The 19,131-nt window shown below is 40.9% G+C and overlaps 1 protein-coding gene across 1 annotated transcript in view; it reads right to left on the bottom strand.

Moving 5' to 3' along the window:
* The window catches only part of TMEM131 (transmembrane protein 131), a 198,055-nt gene that overhangs the window by 120,943 nt on the left and 57,981 nt on the right, over positions 1 to 19,131 (bottom strand). The window contains 1 exon segment of the mRNA XM_070429901.1: positions 10,480 to 10,548. Coding sequence (XP_070286002.1) covers positions 10,480 to 10,548 — 69 coding nt within the window.

The raw sequence follows: 19,131 nt of genomic DNA, 5'->3' as shown, positions 1-19,131 counted from the left end.
TGGGGTGATGAACACACAATACAATATACAGATGATGCATTCATTATAGAATTGTTCACTTGAAACCTATATAATTTTATTAAGCAATGTCACCCCAATAAATTCAATTAAAAAATCAAACATTAAAGTTATTAGGCAAATACATTTATAAAGGTTTAAAACAATTTATTAAATTAATTTATATTTAAAGTTACACATAAAGATGCATTTAGCCATTCAACAAATATTTGAGTGTCAATTATATGTCACATATTGAGCCAGGTGCTGGAAAATAATGAAGCAAGTCTCTACTTGGATGAAGCTTACAGTGTTGTAAGGAAGCAGGCAGGAAACAAAATGGTCAGATCCTTTTATCTTTCTGTAAAACCACTCTGCCTCCCTACTAATTTGAATTGTGTCCTCTTCTTCCCCAATTCCACTGATACATGCTCTTCAATTTAGGAGGAGAAATTGGCAGTTATGTGAGATCTGCCTTATGAGCTAGGGGCTATTATCATCCTCACTTTACAGATGGGGATACTGAGGCACATGAAATTTAATTAATTTGTCCAAAGTCATATCCAGCTTTAGCTCATGTTCTAACACACTGTCTCCTCTCAAGGGATAAATATAATGCACACTCAGTGGTCTATGTGGGGAACTGGGGCTCCACCTTGGGGATCACCTCCCTTCTTAAATTCACAAGTGATAAAGACCAAGGCCTGGCCTTCTCTCCTTCCTCAATATGCATTTACAAGACAGGAGCTCCTAAGTTCACACCAAAAAATAACAGGATCTGCGAGGAAAACAATCCATTAAAAAACATACTATGTCATCATAGGCTGTAATGTTACTCATTTGCTTCTGAACCTATGAGAGATTACACTTTTCCACCTTAGTAACATTAGGCTTGGCCTTATGGCTTGCTTTGGCCAATGTAATGTGAGCAAAAGTGACATCCATCATTAAGTTTTAAGAGCCTTCTTGTTTCTTTTCCCTCTGCCAAGAAAGTGGCATTTCCCAGAGAGGAGTGCTCTTTTAGTCTAAATCCCAGTGAGATTTTGGGTTTAGTTGTGGTCACAGCATCATCTAATAAAGGCTGAATAATGCAGACCAGAAGCTAGAAAAATTGAACCAAGAATTAAAAATAAGAATAATGTAATATACTTAAGGAGATATGGCAAGATATTAGGAAAAAGCAAGAAGTCATAGAAAACAAAAGAAAATCTTAGTATAAAAATATAACATATAAAGGCAACAGATAGGACAGGTATGTAAAAATCTATTAATGAGTCAGAAAAGCAGATTGACAATTTACTTCAGTATTCAGCAAGAAAGAATATTATTTACATATTTAAAATATTTTAAGACAGAGCTATAAAATCAAAAGGAAAATAGGGATATGTAGGCCATAACTAGAAGTGTTAATATTTGAAAACTGAAATGTAGAACTCTTTGAAGAATATGAACAAAAATAATGAGCCAACCCCAAAAAGCTGAAATAATTCTTGATTGTAAGGCTTTATGAAGTGTCAATATCATGTAAACATCAAATCTAATTCACCAGCACTTTACTCATTTTCTTGTACAGCTTCAACAGACTCATCAATCCCAGGATCATGGGAACTGTCTTGGATTATTTTAAACGTTTTTCTCTTCTAAACTAGAGTAACAATATTTTCTTTCCATATTACCCCCAAAAGTCAGGTTCATAGGCTTAAGGTCCACAAACTATGTAAATAAGAACTTACCACTGTCTTTTGTAAACATTTAATGCATTTTTTAAGGTTTTCTTAACAGTTTGCCCTGCTGTTTATTTTGCCATCAGTTTAAGAATTTATAATGCTGACATAAAGTTTTGCTGTTGTTAAGGTTAAATGTTTTCTAGTGCTTTTAAGGCCCAAACCAAGTCCTACTGGTCTTCTGAGAACTTATCACTGCAGATGCTACCACCTCTTGCAAAAGTGGGAGCAGATGATTGGCTGCATTTGCTGTCACTGGAAGGCTGTGCCCAGACTGCCCGTGCAAGGTGGGATCCCACAGGAGACATTCTCTGCTCTACCCAGAGAAGCAACATCTAGAGTAGTACTTGATTGAATACAATGGGGAGAAGATATATGTGCATCTCAAAGGCCAGGAATTTGGGGACTGTCTTAGAATCCTGCCTGTCATAAGCAGCAGATATGACTACTTGCTTAGATAGGTAGATTTAAAAACACAACAAAGATTTTCAAGTGCCTGCCAGAGTTTGTCCAACAGCATCCCATGGCCTATAGCCCAGCCAACATGAGGGCCAATATCGTTCAGCCATTAGGAAAAAGCCCCAAAGTGGAACCAGGGCTTGGGTCCTGAGGGACAGAAGGAATCCAGAGAGAAATTTATGAGCTCCTCCAATCAGGAGCCCCCAATGTGTGAAATCCCTCCTGCTTAGGGTGCAGCCTTTCTCAGGAGCTGGACCCCCAACCCAACAGACTCATCGATCCCAGGATCATAACACAATTAGGGAAGTGGGTACAGATCCAGCTGGGACTTCAAATCATGGCCATGTTGCTGTAGGAAGAAGCTGTATAAAGACAGTATGGAAGATAGATTCTTCCTCCTCAAGCTTTACATAGACAAGTAGAATAACAGTATACAGAAATAAAATGTCCTCCCTACATCCTGAAAGTTTACTGATTATGAGCTTTCTTCAACAAATGTGCTCTTTTACAACTCAAATGTCCTGTAGGCTAACTGACAACTAGTCATTCATCTCCCTAAGAATTCGTACTTAATGTTTTTCCTCCTGCGACCTCTATGCAATCAACCTTAGTTAAGATAAAAAAGACAGGTATACGATGGACAATCCTTCAAGAAGACAGATGAAAGATGGCCCCCTGCAGGAGAAAAGTTTGGGGTTAGGAAAGAAGTCTGGAGGCTCTAGGAGCCTCAGAATGCTTGATTTGCAAGGCCATGGAGGCTGCCCTGCCCTTTCTAAGTGACCAGAGAAAAGGCTCTAGGCCCCACCCTACAAAAATTAACCCTTACTCAGATGAGAAGGGTCATCTACTTATGTTGTTCAAAGAAGTTGGAGTAACAAGAACAGAGGGAAGGATGTCAGCAGGCGCCCTGCAGTTCTGGGCAGTCCACACCCTGGGAAGCAGAAGGAGCACTCCTTGGCCAGACCTACTTATAGACCTCCTAGGAACAGCTTTTCCTGCCATGCTCTCTTCCCAGTTCCCTTGGTGATATGAGCAGAATCCACGATAAAGTGGGAGACTGAAGAGAGAGAAAGGTCACATTACACCGTGGAAAACTTTGGTCCAGTGCCAATTAATACATGCACTATAATTAAGTAGTGCATTAGCTCTCTGCCACATAACAAGTTACCACAAACTTAGAAGCTTAAAGTGATACCTATTTCTTATCTTATGATTCTGTAAGGCAAAAGTCCAGCATGCATAAAAGAGCACGCCTTGTTTGTCTGCTTAAGGCCTCACTCATCAAAGCTCAAAGTCCTCTTCTAAGCTCATTCAGGTCGTTGACAAGATTTAGGATGCTCTCAGTCTTCTGCCATATGGCCCCCTCCATTTCCAAAACCAGCACAAAGAAAATCCCTTGCGTCAAACACCTCTCACGCTTCAAGTTCCCAACATTTCTGTCTCTGACTGCGACAGCCAGGGCTCAGGTTATCAGGTCAGGCCCCCAGATCACCTCCCTATCTTAAAGGTTAAGTGACTTTGGACCTTAATAATATTATCAAACCAATTACAGCAACATCGGGATTAGTGTTTGATTGAATACAATTGGGAGAAGATGGGGATCATCTTAGAATTCTGCCTCTCACAAGCAGCATGTGTGACTGCTTGGCTAGACAGGTAGATTTAAAAATAAAACAAAGATTTTCAAGTGTCTACCGGTGCTTGTCCTATTTCCATTAGGAGCTGCTTCAAAGACAGAAGTTGGGCCAAAGGGGATAGTGTGAATTATTTATAGATAAACCAAGCAGAATCAAATATGCAGCTGTTCCCAGAATGCAGAGCTAGCTACTAACTATTCATATTTTAGAAGAGTCTGAGGCTCCAAAGAATTAGGAAGAAGCAGCTATGAATTAGAAACTAGCTTGGAAAGCAAGTTGCAATTCTGTGGTCAATGGCAAGTTTCCTATGCCCCAGAAAGAGGACATGCAATGCCAGGAAACAGCTGAAAAGATGGCTGCGCAACTGCCTTGAGACAAATCTTATGAATGACAGTGACACAGCACTCTTACTAACACAACTTTTGGCAGGAAATTGCACCAAATCAGTATGTACTACTTTGTACCACTCAACTACCACACACCCGACCATCTTCTCAAACACATTCTAGACTGAGGGTTTAGCTAGGGTATTGGTGGAAAAGCTAGAAATGAAAAAGCTAAAGGCACCAAACATGCCTTTAGAAAAAAGGGCCTGCTTGATTTTCTTCGAATACCAAAAAGTGCTAAGGGAGAAATGCCTTTCATAAACGGAATTTAACTTGACAATAAAGACCTCCCTTTTTAGCAAGTCTATTCAATCTGCGTAAGTCTCCATTTTAAGCCTTAGATTTGAAATCAAGATTTTCTGCTCTTAATTATGATATAAACCAAAAGAACTCAGTAAACCAAGTTTCCATCCAAAACATATTTTAGTCTACAATAAATGTTTGAAAGGAAGAGCTATGGAAAAAGAGAACATTTAACAGCACGGGCATAAATAACTGAAGTGGGGTCGGGAGGAAGGTAAGAGGTCGTGATGCCCAGATTATTCCAGCCAATTGTTAAAGAAAGGAGGAGAAGGGTGGAGGGAAAGAAAAGAAGGCAGAGGAAAAGGGGACAAGAACTAAAGAATAAATTTAAACAAAATGCATGAAGACAGTCAATCATTTTTTTTACAAAAATTAGTTTAATTTACTGTGAAAGAAGTTGGAGAGGGCAGTGAGAGAAGCCAATACAGGGGTCCAGAAAGTGGCCAGGAAACTAGAGCTGCTTCCTGGCTAAAGAGCCTGAAGCCCTCTTGGAGGCCCTGCATGGCAACCAGATGCTACCTGGAGTGTTAAATTCCATCTCACGTAAAGTTCTTCCAGACACTGCAAAGGGCATCTTAAATTAAGAGTGACTTCTGGCCCTGGCCGGTGTGGCTCCGTTTGATTCCCCGTTAGGGCACATGCCCAGTTTGTGGGCACGATCCCCCGTAGGCAGCATGCAGGAGGCAGGGGACTGAAGTTATGCTCTCACATTGTTGTTTCTCTCTTCTCTCTCTAAAAATTAATGAACTATTCTTCTTTTTAAAAGAGTGACTCTGGTTTAGCAAAAATGACAAGCAGTGGGAAAAGGTTCACAGAATACTTAAGACAAAACTTCAGTGCATCAGTCAAGGTAGTGAGCAACGACAACTGCACTTAAAATTTTTGGAAAAAATATTACAAAGTGTTCTGTTAAGGATACTTCCGAAGTTCTAAAATTACTGCTATACATATGAAGCCAATGAAATATTTATAGCATGGCATTAAATCAGTAAATTGCTGGACCAAAAAGAAAAAGTATAGCAAATATTTAGTGTAGTCCAGCAAAAACACTTGAAAATGTGAAACTAATTTAACTGAAGCAAAAGAAATCAGCAGGCAATCTTGTTGGATTTAACGTATTGTATATAAGTGTTAAATGTGAAATATGTGCCAGAGGTACAAAGATAAACAACATGTATTTACTCAGTAGCCTGGCCTGGTAAGGAAGGCAGATACCAAAACAATCAGGGCGATCACCAGTGCACTGACAGAAGCTAGTAGATGTCATGAGTAATGAAGACTCTAACCCAACGGTTCTCAACCTGTGGGTCGCGACCCCTTTGGCGGTCGAACGACCCTTTCACAGGGGTCGCCTAAGACCATCCTGCATATCAGATATTTACATTATGATTCTTTTTTTTTTTAAAATATATTTTATTGATTTTTTACAGAGAGGAAGGGAGAGAGATAGAGAGTTAGAGACATCGATGAGAGAGAAACATCGATCAGCTGCCTCCTGCACATCTCCTACTGGGGATGTGCCTGCAACCCAGGTACATGCTCTTGACCGGAATCGAACCTGGGACCCTTCAGTCCGCAGGCTGACACTCTATCCACTGAGCCAAACCGGTTTCGGCTACATTATGATTCTTAACAGTAGCAACATTACAGTTATGAAGTAGCAACGAAAATAATTTTATGGTTGGGTCACAACATGAGGAACTGTATTTAAAGGGCTAGAAGGCTGAGAACCACTGCTCTAACTCCATGTTTGATTATTGACAGTTTCAAGCCCCAAATGTCCCTTCACATTATGCTCCACACCTGAGCAAGCCAGTAAGAAAGCCTGCATACTCTCCCTCTTGGATCTAGTGAAAAGTTCAAACCAAGCAAGTCCACCACACACTCAAAGCCAAGTCAGTCTCCTTTCTCCGCTCTCAAGCCATTTTTCAGATCTGCTTGGGAACTCACGCAGCTCTCCCCAGAAAGCCTCATTCATTATGTTAAACCTTTTCATACTCTCTTGGTGTGCGTGCATGTGATGTCATCAGTCTTGACATCTGGAGTTAATTTTGGGTGGGGATCCATCCCAGCTCTGTGAGTGAACACAACCCGTGGAAGCAGAGAGAAAGCAGTTTCTACCTCCGCCGGGGAAGCTGGGGAAGGCCTTCTTCACAGAGGACAGCCATCCTCCATAGCAGTGAAGGTCATTAGGGATTTAATAGGCCAAGGAGTTGTAACTGACTGCAAATGGCTTGAGCAGTTGCCCACACCGTATGGTTTCCCTTCTCTGGGTGAAACATAGGGACAACACCTGGAAGACATGTCCACTACCAAACTGACTGGTGGGGTAGACATCTGATCTAAGTCAAGGTGGTCACTGCACTACGCTGAGATTTTTCCAACTAAAAAAAAAAAAGCTCTTCTTCCCGGATGGAGGGAGGCTACAGAACGTGCGTCTGCAGAGCAGTCAGTGAATCTGTTATTGTAGGAAATAAACATTGGTAATGGGAAGAAGCCAATGCAGAGGCAGAAATAAGCAGCACAGAGAGGAGCCCTGGAGCCGAGGGATAATGTGGGTCCTTGTCCCCAGGTCCCAGCTACATCTCTGACCTTCCTTAGACATATTCCTGTCCTCAGAGTTCCTTCCAATGTACGCTCATTTTTGCCTCAACTAGTTTCAGTGAGATTTCTATCCCTTAGAACCAACTATAGCACTGACCAAAGCAGAGGAATTAAAGGCACTATGTAATGACTGTTAATTGTCTTACAGTACCAGCAATGGCATTGCAGTTATGGAGAATGTCCTTATATATGCAAATGTCTGCTGAAGAACACAGGAATGAAATGTCATTATGTCTGCCACTTTCAAATGATTCAAAATCAACAAAAGTGAGGTAAAATGTGGCAGAAATGTTCGTTATTGAATTTGGGCTAACAGTACATTCATCATCTGTTCTTTATACTTTTGTGACTACATAAAGGCTTCCATAAACATTATTTTTATATGGAGACTCCTAAAGTATGTATAACATACTTTTAGGGTGGAATGGCATGTAAGAAAGATAAAGGACAGATTTGATGTTAAGACATTTAATATTTATCCTGAAGACATTAGAAAACCATTAAAGGATTTTTTGGGAGGAGGAGTACAGAAAATGACATGATCTGATTTTGATAGTACAGAGATTTCTCTGTTGGTAGTATACATCACAAACTGGAACATGGCAGGCATATGGTCACAGTCTAGGTAAGAAATGACAAAGGCGTGATTTAAGAGGAGAAGAGTGGGCAATGAAGGTTAGAGAGGAGCAGACATGAAAAACCGACAGGATTCTGGTAAGGATTTGGTGGGAAAAGGGATGGGGCACTCTGAGGGAAAGGAGGAACCAGAAAGCCTCAAGACTCGGGCTTTGCTGACTGGCTGGCACCATTCATAGAGATTGGAAACACAGAAGCAAGAGCAGGACACACTGAGGTGGAGGTGTTGTTGAGGACGAAGGTGAGTGATGGCGGGGCGAAGAGGGCAGTACAGACTGGGAAAGCATCAGCAGAGAACAAAGGTTTGAAAGAGATCACCAAGTAAGAAGTGTGGAGTTGGTTGAAGATGGCTGAGGAAACAGAAGCAGCCAGTTAGGGGCAGACAGAAGAACAGAATCCTGAAAGCAACTAAGAAAATAGAGCCTTAGATACAGGAGGAAAACACAGAGAGTGGTTCACAAGGGTAGAGGCGGAGAAGAGTTGAGAGGGAAGAATAGGTCAGCAATGCCATGTACTCCACAATAGAGCAAGAAAGCAAGAATAGTAAGTGCTACCTAACAAAAGACCTGAAGTCAGGCAGTTCTGGGGTTGATCAATTCAGCAGTTTGACAATATGGTCAAGGGCACAAGTTCTTCCCATTTTTCTCCTCTGTCAGACAAACTTCGCTGACTTCGTCCTCAGGCTAGCTAGCACTTCTGACTGATTACAAGAGAGTTGCCATAGCACATCAGGAATCACATGCAGACAATACTCAGCAAGGAAGAGGGGTATTTCTTTATTGTATCTATCTCCCCTTTAGAGTGAAAAAAATTTTTTTCCCAGAAATCCATTAACAGACCAGACCTCATTATGTTGGGCAAAATCGAGTCACATCCATCCCTGAATTGATCACAAACAAGAATGGGATTATTACAGCTGACATAGATTAATCAGGATTTACTACTGAGCTAGGAACAGGGTCACTTATCTTAAGGGCTGGATAACTGGGAAGGAAAAAAACAACCCCAAAATAAACTGGCAATGTATGAACAAAAATGCAGGATGGGGTGGATGGTGACTAACCTGGCATGGAGATATAAAGATGGGCCATTCTATACTAAGGTGTCCTAATATAATTCTTTTTCCACTTAATATTCATTTAAGAAAGAGCAGGGATTCTTTCAGGCAAAAACAGAAAAGTAGTCCATGAAGGAAAAAATTTCAATCAACTAAGTTTTATGTTTCTGAGGGTGAAAAACAAACATATTTAAAAAGAGGATATATGTTAAAACACATCTCTGATTTCCTTTAGCAATCAGTTACTTTCTGACTCAATGATAATGTACTTTTTGCAAAACAATTCATTTTGTTTGTTCTAAACTACTTTCAAGTTTCATAAAAATGAACCTTAACTCTAAAAATGTCAGACAAAAAAAAATTAAAAATAAAAATGCCAGGCAAATTCTTTCATTCACATCTCCTCTGATTTTCTATAGTCAAAAGTTCTAAATTTAGGAAGCTGTTTATATTCATGTGGTGGTTTTATAACAAGGATTTATGAAAATTCAGTTTCTCCATTTTGGGGGGCTTAACATGTTAATAACATGCTATACTTTCCGTCCGGCAGACAAAACAGACAGGGCTTTTGTGTGACCATTTTCATTTGTTTCCAGGAAGTTTTTGATTTCTTTCTTGATCTCATTGGTAACCCATTCATTGTTTAACACATTAAGTGCCCTGTCAGTCACCAGTGACTAACACTATACTTTCCGTCAGGCAGACAAAACAGACAGGGCGCCTAACGTGTTAATAACATGCTATTTAGCCTCCATGTGCTTAAATGCTTTTACTGTAGTTGATGAACATTATTGTCTTAATGGTGTATAAAAGTTTGTACTTTAGACCTGCCCAGTGTGGCTCAGTTAGTTGAGCGTTGTCCCATGCACAGAGAGGTTGCGGGCTCCATCCCTGGTCCAGGTGGATTCAGGAGACAGCTGACTGACTTTCTCTCTCACATCAATGTTTGTTTCTCTCTCTCTCCCTCTCTCCCTCCCCCCACCCCCCTCTCTCTCCCTATCCCTCTTTCTCTCTCTCTAAAATCAATTTTTTAAAAAGTTTGTACTTTAAAAGCATATGGATCTCTCTGGCCGGGTGGCTCAGCTGGTTGGAGCACAATCCCAAACACCTAAAAAAGGGTGGTGGGTTTCATTCTTGGTCATGGCACATACCTAGGATGTGGGTTCAATCCCTGGCTGGAGAGCATACGGGAGGCAACGAATCGATGTTTCTCTCTGACATCAATGTTCCTTTCTCTCTCCCTCCCTTCCTCTCTCTCTAAAAAACAATGAAAACATATACTCAGGGGAGGATTAAAAAATAAAAATAAAAACCCATGTATCAAACAAATAGTACATCCTTCTATACCCACAGGAAACATTTAAATAATAAAAATGGAAATTAAGTGCTAATCAGAAAAGGTAACCTATAAATTTTATGCTGCTTCTGAAGGTAAGAGTCTCTGAAAAGAGACTGAAATATGTGAGTAGTTTTCAAACTTCAAAAGTTAATATTATATGTTTTGTTCATAATATTGCTTCCCATATGTAAACTGCATTAAACATTATTTGTTTCCCTGGTGACTTGAACATTAACTTTCTTATATAGATAACACAGGCAAAAGGCAAGACAATGCATGAATAAAATATACGTAATAGTTGAAAGGAATAACTGTGGTCTGAACATTTTAAACTTACTGTTCATGGAAATCCAGCATTGGTGGTTCAAATCGTATAGGTCTGCAATTACCCCGGTACAGAGACATACTGTAAGTAAAAAGAAAACAGCTTAAGAAGCAATTCCTCAAATAACCTATTTCCCAAGCCAAAGTCAGACACTTAAATTTTGTCACAAAAAAAGTATCTTTAAGAAAGGTTAAGTCTAATGTTCTATTAGGGATGTGCATTATTTTATTAGAGCATATCAGTAAATGTGTGTTTTAACAAAATTAAAAACAACAACAACACAGGAGTAATTTCCCTATTGAAAGATAATGCAAAAAAACAGAAACTGCTCAGGAAGATGAAATGTTGAAATTTATTTGGTTGATATAGTTGATAATAATATACCTTAACATACTCACTTGGATTTTTTATACATGTACAATGAACTATAAATACATAATACAACTACAACTTATTTGGAAGACATTATACATATTATAACTAAAATGGCAAAGGAGTCCTAGCCGGTTTGGCTCAGTGGATAGAGCATTGGCCTGCAGACTGAAGGGTCCTGGGTTCGATTTCAGTCAAGGGCATGTACCTCAGTTGCAGGCTCGATCCCTGGCCCTGGTCAGGGCGCATGCGAAAGGCAACCAATTGATGTGTCTCTCTATCACATTGATGTTTCTCTCCCTCTGTCTCTTCCCCTCCCTTCCACTCTCTCTAAAAATCAATGAATAAATAAATAAATAAATAAATAAAATGGCAAAGGAACTAAACAAAAATTAATTTTGGGACAGAAATTTCCAAGAACTGAAGTATCTTTTTAACCTGAGAGTCTGGAACACACTTATCTATGCCATCTTGGCTTAAATATTTGAGTATCATGTCTAACTATCCCTTTTGATACTGGCACTTCCCACTAGAACAGGTTTCAGAATAGCAAACTTCCTCAACATCACCACGATCTAACAGTGATGCTAAATATAAACGACCTGGGGGCTGAGTCCACATAACTACAGTCATCTGTTTATATACCAAGAAAGTCAGAAATTCAGTCAGCCACTGAAGTTTCTAAATAGTCCATATTTCTCTTTCTGTTGCATTTTAAGAAGTGATATAAAAACAAAACCCATTCTGTGAGATGACTATTTCCATCACCACTACAATTCACAAGAACACAAGCTTCAGATGATACAGTAATTTTATTCAAGAAACAGAGAAAATACATAAGAAATAGACAAGAACATACAAAATACGTAGGAAATTTAGCTTTAACTCAATTTTATAAAGATTAAATAGTCTGAGGAGTGGCATAATTGAGCTAAAAGCTCTAAAGTCAAAGGTGTTTTTAACCCTACCGTTAAGAGCAATCCTCAGTGCTGCTTGATAATCCCTCTACATATGGTGAACAGCAAAAATGACACACACAAATAAGAAGAAAAACACCCAACATTAAGATGATTCTGTACTAAAGCACAAAACTAAAGATGTTGGGACAAAGAAGGCACGATTCCTCACAAGACAGCTGCTACATGCAGCAAGAGGTACAGAATCTACTCTTAATTTCTGTCCTTCTAAGTCTTAGAATCTAAGACATGATGTAACTCTGGCTCTTTTGAAACAAGAGATACTACTACTGATAAAGTTCATCAGTTTTAACGGTGTGAAACCCAAACTTGCATGAACTCTTAATCCAATCAAGGAAAAAGTATACTGCATGAAGTAAATGTGTCTAACTCATTAATTTATATATAAACACTGTTATGAATCGTAATGTAAATATCTGATATGCAGGATGGTCTTAGGTGACCCCTGTGAAAAGGTCGTTCGACCACCAAAGGGGTCGCGACCCACAGGTTGAGAACCGCTGCGGTAGCCCATCTAGTAACTCCACTTACAATGGCACTAGAGCAGAGAGCCCAGCAGTGGCTCTGTCCATCTGCAGAACCAAGCTGGTTCACCCAACTGGCCAGGGAACTTGATACACAGCTCTGCTGGATTTGGGTTCCCAGCAATCAAGCTGTAAGAGATGTGAAGCCTGTCCTATTGTCTGCCTGGACAAGGAATCAAATATACCCCACCCAACTGCTGATAACTGTACCTAGTCCTGCCCAACTAGGAAGACTGACCAGAGGTAATGGGCACTCTGGAACACATCCTACTACTCCGCATGGACAGAGAACCAAGCCAGCAGTGTTTTTTGTTGTTTTATTTTAAATATATATTGATTTCAGAGAAGAAGGGAGAGGGAGAGAGATTGAAAATTCAATGATGATGAGAGAGAATCACTGAGATCAGCTGTTTCCTGCATGCCTCCCACTGGGGATCAAACTCACAACCCAGGCATGCGTCCTTGACTGGAAACGAACCCGGGACCCTTCAATTTGCAGGCTGACACTCTATCCACTGAGCCAAACCGGCTAGAGCAGTGGTTCTCAACCTTCCTAATGCCACGATCCTCATGTTGTGGTGACCCCCAATTTCATTGTTACAAATTGAACATAATTAAAGCATAGTGATTAATCACAAAAACAGTATGTAATTATATATGTGTTTTCTGATGGTCTTAGGCGACCCCTGTGAAAGGGTCGTTCGACCCCCAAAGGGGTCGCGACCCACAGGTTGAGAACCGCTGGGCTAGAGCCAGTAGTGTTTTTTAAAAAAATATGTTCTTATTGATTTTTCTTTTTTAGAGAGAGAGGAAGAAAGAGACAGAGAGAGAAATATCAATGTGAGAGAGAAACACTAATTGGTTGCCTCCAACACACACCCTGACTGGGGACAAACCCACAACTCAGGTATGTGCCTTGACCAGGAATCCAACCAGCAACCCCTCAGTGCACGGGACAATACCCAACTAACTGAGCCACACTGGCCAGGGTACAAGCCAGTAGTTTTACCTAACTGTTCTCAGGTAAAGCACCCCTGAACTCAGAGCTCAGGAAGTGACCTTGGCAAACTTGAGACCCTAGCTATGGACAGATACTACCAGCTGACCCATCAAGCATCCTGAGCTGAGTGGTGAAGGGCTGTTTCTGCTAAAGTGGGCGATAAAATCTGAAAGAGGACACCCCTTACTCTAATGTGTAGATACCAAGGAAAGGAATAAAGAATTATGAACAACCAGGTAAACACAATACCACCAGAGGAAACTAATAAAGCTCCAATAACTGACCCTAAAGAAAGAGATATTCGAACTGTCTGACCAGGAATTAAGAATGATATTCTTAAATACATTTAGTGAACTATAAGACATATAGACAAAATTAGGAAAACAATGCATGAACAAAATGAGAAGAAATAGAAATTACTAAAAAAGAAACCAAACAAATCCTAGTGCTGAAAAATACAATGCAATGAAGAATTCCAGAGAGCTTCAACAATCGACTGGACAAAGGAGAAGAGAGAATCAGTGGACTGGAAAATAGTTAATTTGAAAATATCTAGTTAGAGGAGCAAAAAGAAGAAAGAACAAAAAAAAGTGAAGAAAGCATGTGGAGCCTACAGCAGTGATGGCAAACCTATGACATACATGACAGAGGTGACACGCGAACTCATTTTTTGGTTTATTTTTCTTTGTTAAATGGTATTTAAATATATAAAATAAATATCAAAAATATAAGTCTTTGTTTTACAATGGTTGCAAATATCAAAAACTTTCTATATGTGACACGGCACCAGAGTTAAGTTAGGGTTTTTTCAAAATGCTGACACACCGAGTTCAAAAGGTTCGCCATCACTGGCCTACGGGATACCATCAAGAAAAATAATAAAAATATTATGGGAATCACATAAGGAGCAGAGAAAGGGAAAGAAAGTATATTTAAAGGAATAATGAATAAAAACTTCATAAACATGGGGAGAGAAATGAACATTAAGATTCATGAGGCCTGCCCTGCCAGCATGACTCAGTGGTTGAGCATCGACCTATGAACCAGGAGGTCACAGTTCGATTCCCAGTCAGAGCACATGCCCGAGTTGTGGGCTTAATACCCAGTGTAGGGCATACAGGAGGCAGCCAATCAATGATTCTCTCTCATCATTGATGTTTCTATCTCTTTCTCCTCTCCCTTTCTCTCTGAAATCAATCTATATATATAAAAGCCAAGTGACCAAACGACAGAACGGCTGGTCGCTATGACGTGCATTGTTGTGGCCAACGGGCCTGATGGGGGCCCCGATCAACCCCCCCAACCGCCCATGGCCCCTTCCCCTGGCCGGCCCCGCCCCCAACCGCCCCCCCTCCCCCCAATGACTGGGGGCACGGCCAGCTGGCCAACCTCCGGCGTCCCATACTCCCCGCTGGCCCCCCGGCCCGATAGGCCCCCATCAGGGTGGGCCAGCCGGACCCCACCCGTGCACGAATTCATGCACCAGGCTCCTAGTAAAAATATATTAAAAAAAAAAACAAACTAAACAAAGACTCATGAAGCCCAAATGACCCCAAATAGGTTGGACCTGAAACAGGTTATACCAAAACACATTATAATTAAACTGTCAAAAATCAAAGACAGAGCCCAGCCAGTGTGGCTCAGTGGTTGTCAATCTATGAACCAGGAATTCACAGTTTGATTCCTGGTTAGGGCACATGCCCGGGTTGTGGCTCTATACCCAATAAGGGGCATGCAAGAGGCAGCTGATCAATGATTCCCTCTCAACATTGATGTTTCTCTCTCTCTTTCCTTCTCCCTTCCTCTCTGAAATCAACAAAAATATATTTTAAAAAAATCAAAGACAGAGAATTTTGAAAGCAGCAAGGGAAAAGAGATACATTACATATAAGGCTATAGGTGGATCTCTAAACAACAACAAACAAACAAACAAACAAACCCACAAAAAAACAACTTTGCAGGCCAGGAAAGAGTGGGAAAATATATTCAAAATACTGAAGGAAAAATAACTGGCAAAACTGTCTTTTAGAAATGATGGACAGATAAACACTTCCCCAACAAACAAAATCTAAGGGAGTTCATTTTCACTGGACCTTTCCTACAAACAATGCTAAAGGGCATTCTTCAAGTAGAAATAAAAGGATGCTAACAAACATTTAAAAACATGAATTATGTGCAAAACTCACTGGCAATGATAAATACATAGTCACCAAGTCCCATTTTCTAATACTGTGATTATGGTGCTAATTCATTTACAGCTCCAGTTTAAACGTTTTTAAAAAGTACCAAAATAACAAACACTAAAATAACCTGTTACTGAATACACAATATAAAGTATATGTAAAATCTGATATCATTAAAGTGTGGGGAGGGGAGTAAAAGTGAAAAGTTTATGTATGCTATCAAAGTTAAGTTGTTATTATCTTAAAAAAGAGTGTTAAAAATGTGATTTTTTTAGTATAATGGTAACCACAAAAAGGAAAACCTATAGTAGTTACAGGTTTAACAAATTATGATAAAGAAGTCAAACCATACTACTGCAAAGGCTCATCAAATCAGAAAAGACAGTAAGGTAAGAAAGAAGTAAGGAACAAAGGATTTAAAAAAAGAAAGAAATTAACAAAATGACAATAGTAAGTCCTTACTTTATCAATCATTACTTAAAAAAAAAAATTGATCAAAAGACTTAGAATGGCGGAATGAATGAAAAAAGAAAAAACAAGATCCAAGGGTATGCTGCCTGCAGGAGACTAACTTTAGCTTTAAAGACACACATAGATTGAGAGTGGCAGGATAGAAAAAAATATTTCAAAAAAATAACTAAAATAAAACAGGAATAGCTATAATTATATCAGACAAAAAAACTTTACAATAAAGGGGTCAATCTATCAAGACAACCTAAAAAGTATAAATATTTATGTACCCCAACATCAGGGCACCTAAATATGTTAAGCAAATATCAACATTTAACTAAAAAAAGGAAATAAACAGAAACACAATAATAGCTGGAGACTTTAATACTCCACTATCAACAATGGATAGATCATCCTGACAGAGAATCAATAGGAAGCCGTGGAACTGAACAATATTATAGAGCAAATAGAGCTAAGAGAAGTACACAGAACATTTTGTTCAACAATAGCAGAATGCATATTCTTCTCAAGTTCACATGCAACATTCTAGGACAGATCATATGTTAGGCCACAAAACAAGTCTTAGCAAATTTAAGAAGGTTGAAATTATAGCAAGTATTTTTTCTAACCATCCTAATATATAAAAAGCTAGGGGCCGTCATGACCTAAACGACCAGATGGATGACCGAACAGCAGGCTGTGTGGGGTGACCAGGCCGGCAGGGGGGGCAGTGAGGGGCGACCAGGCTGGCAGGGGGCAGTTAGGGGTGACCAGGCAGGCAGGCAGGTGAACAGTTAGGAGCCAGCGGTCCCGGATTATGAGAGGGATGTCCGACTGCCGGTTTAGGCCCGATCCCTGGGATCGGGCTTAAACTGGCAGTCGGACATCCCCTGAGGGGTCCCGGATTGGAGAGGGTGAAGGCTGGGCTGAGGGCCCCCCCCCCCCGCACGAATTTCATGCACCAGGCCGCTAGTCCTATCTAATAATAGACAAACATGGTAACTGACCGTACCTTTGCTACGCCTCCCATTGGCTAATCAGCGTGATATGCAAATTAACCGCCAACAAAGATGGCGGCTAATTTGCATACTGCAGGCAGGGCGGGACACCGGGAGCCACCATCCAGGCCCCCATGTGTGACCCCAGGAGCCGCCGGAAAGCCAGGCCGCAGGCAAGGCCACCCCCCGGGACCCAGGAGCCGCCTTGCCTGCGGCCCGTGATCGTGATCGTGATCGTGATCGTAAAGCCGGGCCGCAGGCAAGGCGGCCCCCTGGAACCCAGGAGCCCGTCGGCGAGGTCTGTAGGCGAAGCAGCGATCAAGCTATGAGGGGGAGGGTGGGGGGCGGAAGGAGCTACAGGAGCAGCTCTGGCCGGAGACTGAAGACTCCCACCGGAGGGAGGAGCAAAGACTGAAGGCTCCAGCCACAGCGAAGACTGTGTCCAGAGCGAAGATGGAAGGCGGTGGCCAGAGTGAAGGTCTGGGTCCCGGGTGCCAGAGGAAAACTGGTGCTGGCAGCCAGGGGAAAGAGTGCCTATTGCACGAATCTTCGTGCAACAGGCCTCTAGTCCTATATAATAAAAGCCTAATATGCTAAGTGTCCAGTCGTCCATTCAACCAATCAAAGCATAATATGCTAATGATATGGTAAGGCTGCTCAACTGCTTGCTATGACGTTCACTGACCACCAGGGGGCAGGTGCTCCGAATGGTAAGTGAGCTTGCTGGTGGGGTCCAGCCAATCGGACTGGGTGAGATGGGCAGGACATGCCTGGAGGCCTCCTGTAATCCCTCCCTGCCTGGTCAACCTCCCACGTCCCTCCCTGGCCCCAATCGTGCAACATTGGGTCCCTCGGCCTGGCCTGCTCCCTCTTGCAATCCCTTGGGTGATGTCGAAGAGCTGGTTCCGGCCTGACAGTGGAACCACAGATCGCTATGACGCGCACTGACCACCAGGAGGAGCGCCGCTCAGCCAGAAGCTGGGCTCACAGCTGGCGAGTGCAGTGGCAGTGGTGGGAGCCTCTCCCACCTCTGTGGCAGTGCTAACAATGTCTGACTGACGGCTTAGGCCCGCTCCCCACCAGGAGCGGGACTAAGCCATCAGTCGAACATCCCCCAAGGGCTCCCGTACTGCAGGACCACGCCCCCCGAGTGCACGAATTTCGTACACTGGGCCTCTAGTAATGGTATAAAACTAGACTCACTTATAAGAGGAAAACATGAAAACTTACAAGTACTAGGACATGGGAAATTAAACAACACACTCCTGAGTAACTAATGGATCAAAGAAGAAATCAAAAGGGAAATGAAACAGTATCTTGAGACAAACAAAAATGGAAACACAACACATCAATCCTGTGTTAAGGATAAAGGATAAAGGAAAGCAGTTCTAAGAGAAAAATTTAGAGCAATAAAAGTATACATCAAGAAAAAAGGCAGATCACAAATAAACAAAGTAACTTTATACAGCAAGGAACTAGAAAAAGAACAAATTAAATCCAAAGTTAGCAGAAGAATTAGAGCAGAAATAAATGTAACAAAGAACAGGAAAACAATAAAAACAGGTAAATAAAACTAAGTGTTAGTCCTTGACAGGATAAACAAAATTGACAAATTGTTAGCTAGATTAACCAAGAAAAAAACAGGACCCAAAAATAAAAATTATATATGTAAGAGGATACCACAAAAATACAAAGGATCCTAAGAGACCACGTACTATGAATAAGTATACGCCAACAAATTGGAAAACTAGAAGAAATGGATAAATTCCTAGAAACATACTACTTACCCAAACTAAATCATAAAGAAATAGAAAACCTAACCAGACAAATAATAAGCAAGCAGACAAAAATAACAAGCAAGCAGACAAAAACCTCCGAACAGGAAGTAAGTACAGGGCCAGATGCTTTCAACAGTGAATTTTACCAAATATTTAAAGAAGAATTAATTCCAATCCTTCTCAAATACTTTCAAAAAAACTGAAGAGGAGGGAACACTTCCAAACTCATTATATGAGGCCAGCATTACCCTGATACCAAGGATACTACAAGAAAGGAAAATTACAAGCCAATATCCCGATGGATATAGATACAAAAAACGGCACATTAAAAGGCTCATACACCATGATTTATCTCTAGGATGCAAAAATGGTTCAACATATG

This window comes from Myotis yumanensis, unplaced genomic scaffold (assembly GCF_028538775.1).
Source record: "Myotis yumanensis isolate MYYU_CA2020_CCGP unplaced genomic scaffold, mMyoYum1.0.hap1 SCAF_11, whole genome shotgun sequence".
Classification (NCBI taxonomy): domain Eukaryota; kingdom Metazoa; phylum Chordata; class Mammalia; order Chiroptera; family Vespertilionidae; genus Myotis; species Myotis yumanensis.
This window is presented reverse-complemented; position numbering and strand designations above follow the sequence as displayed.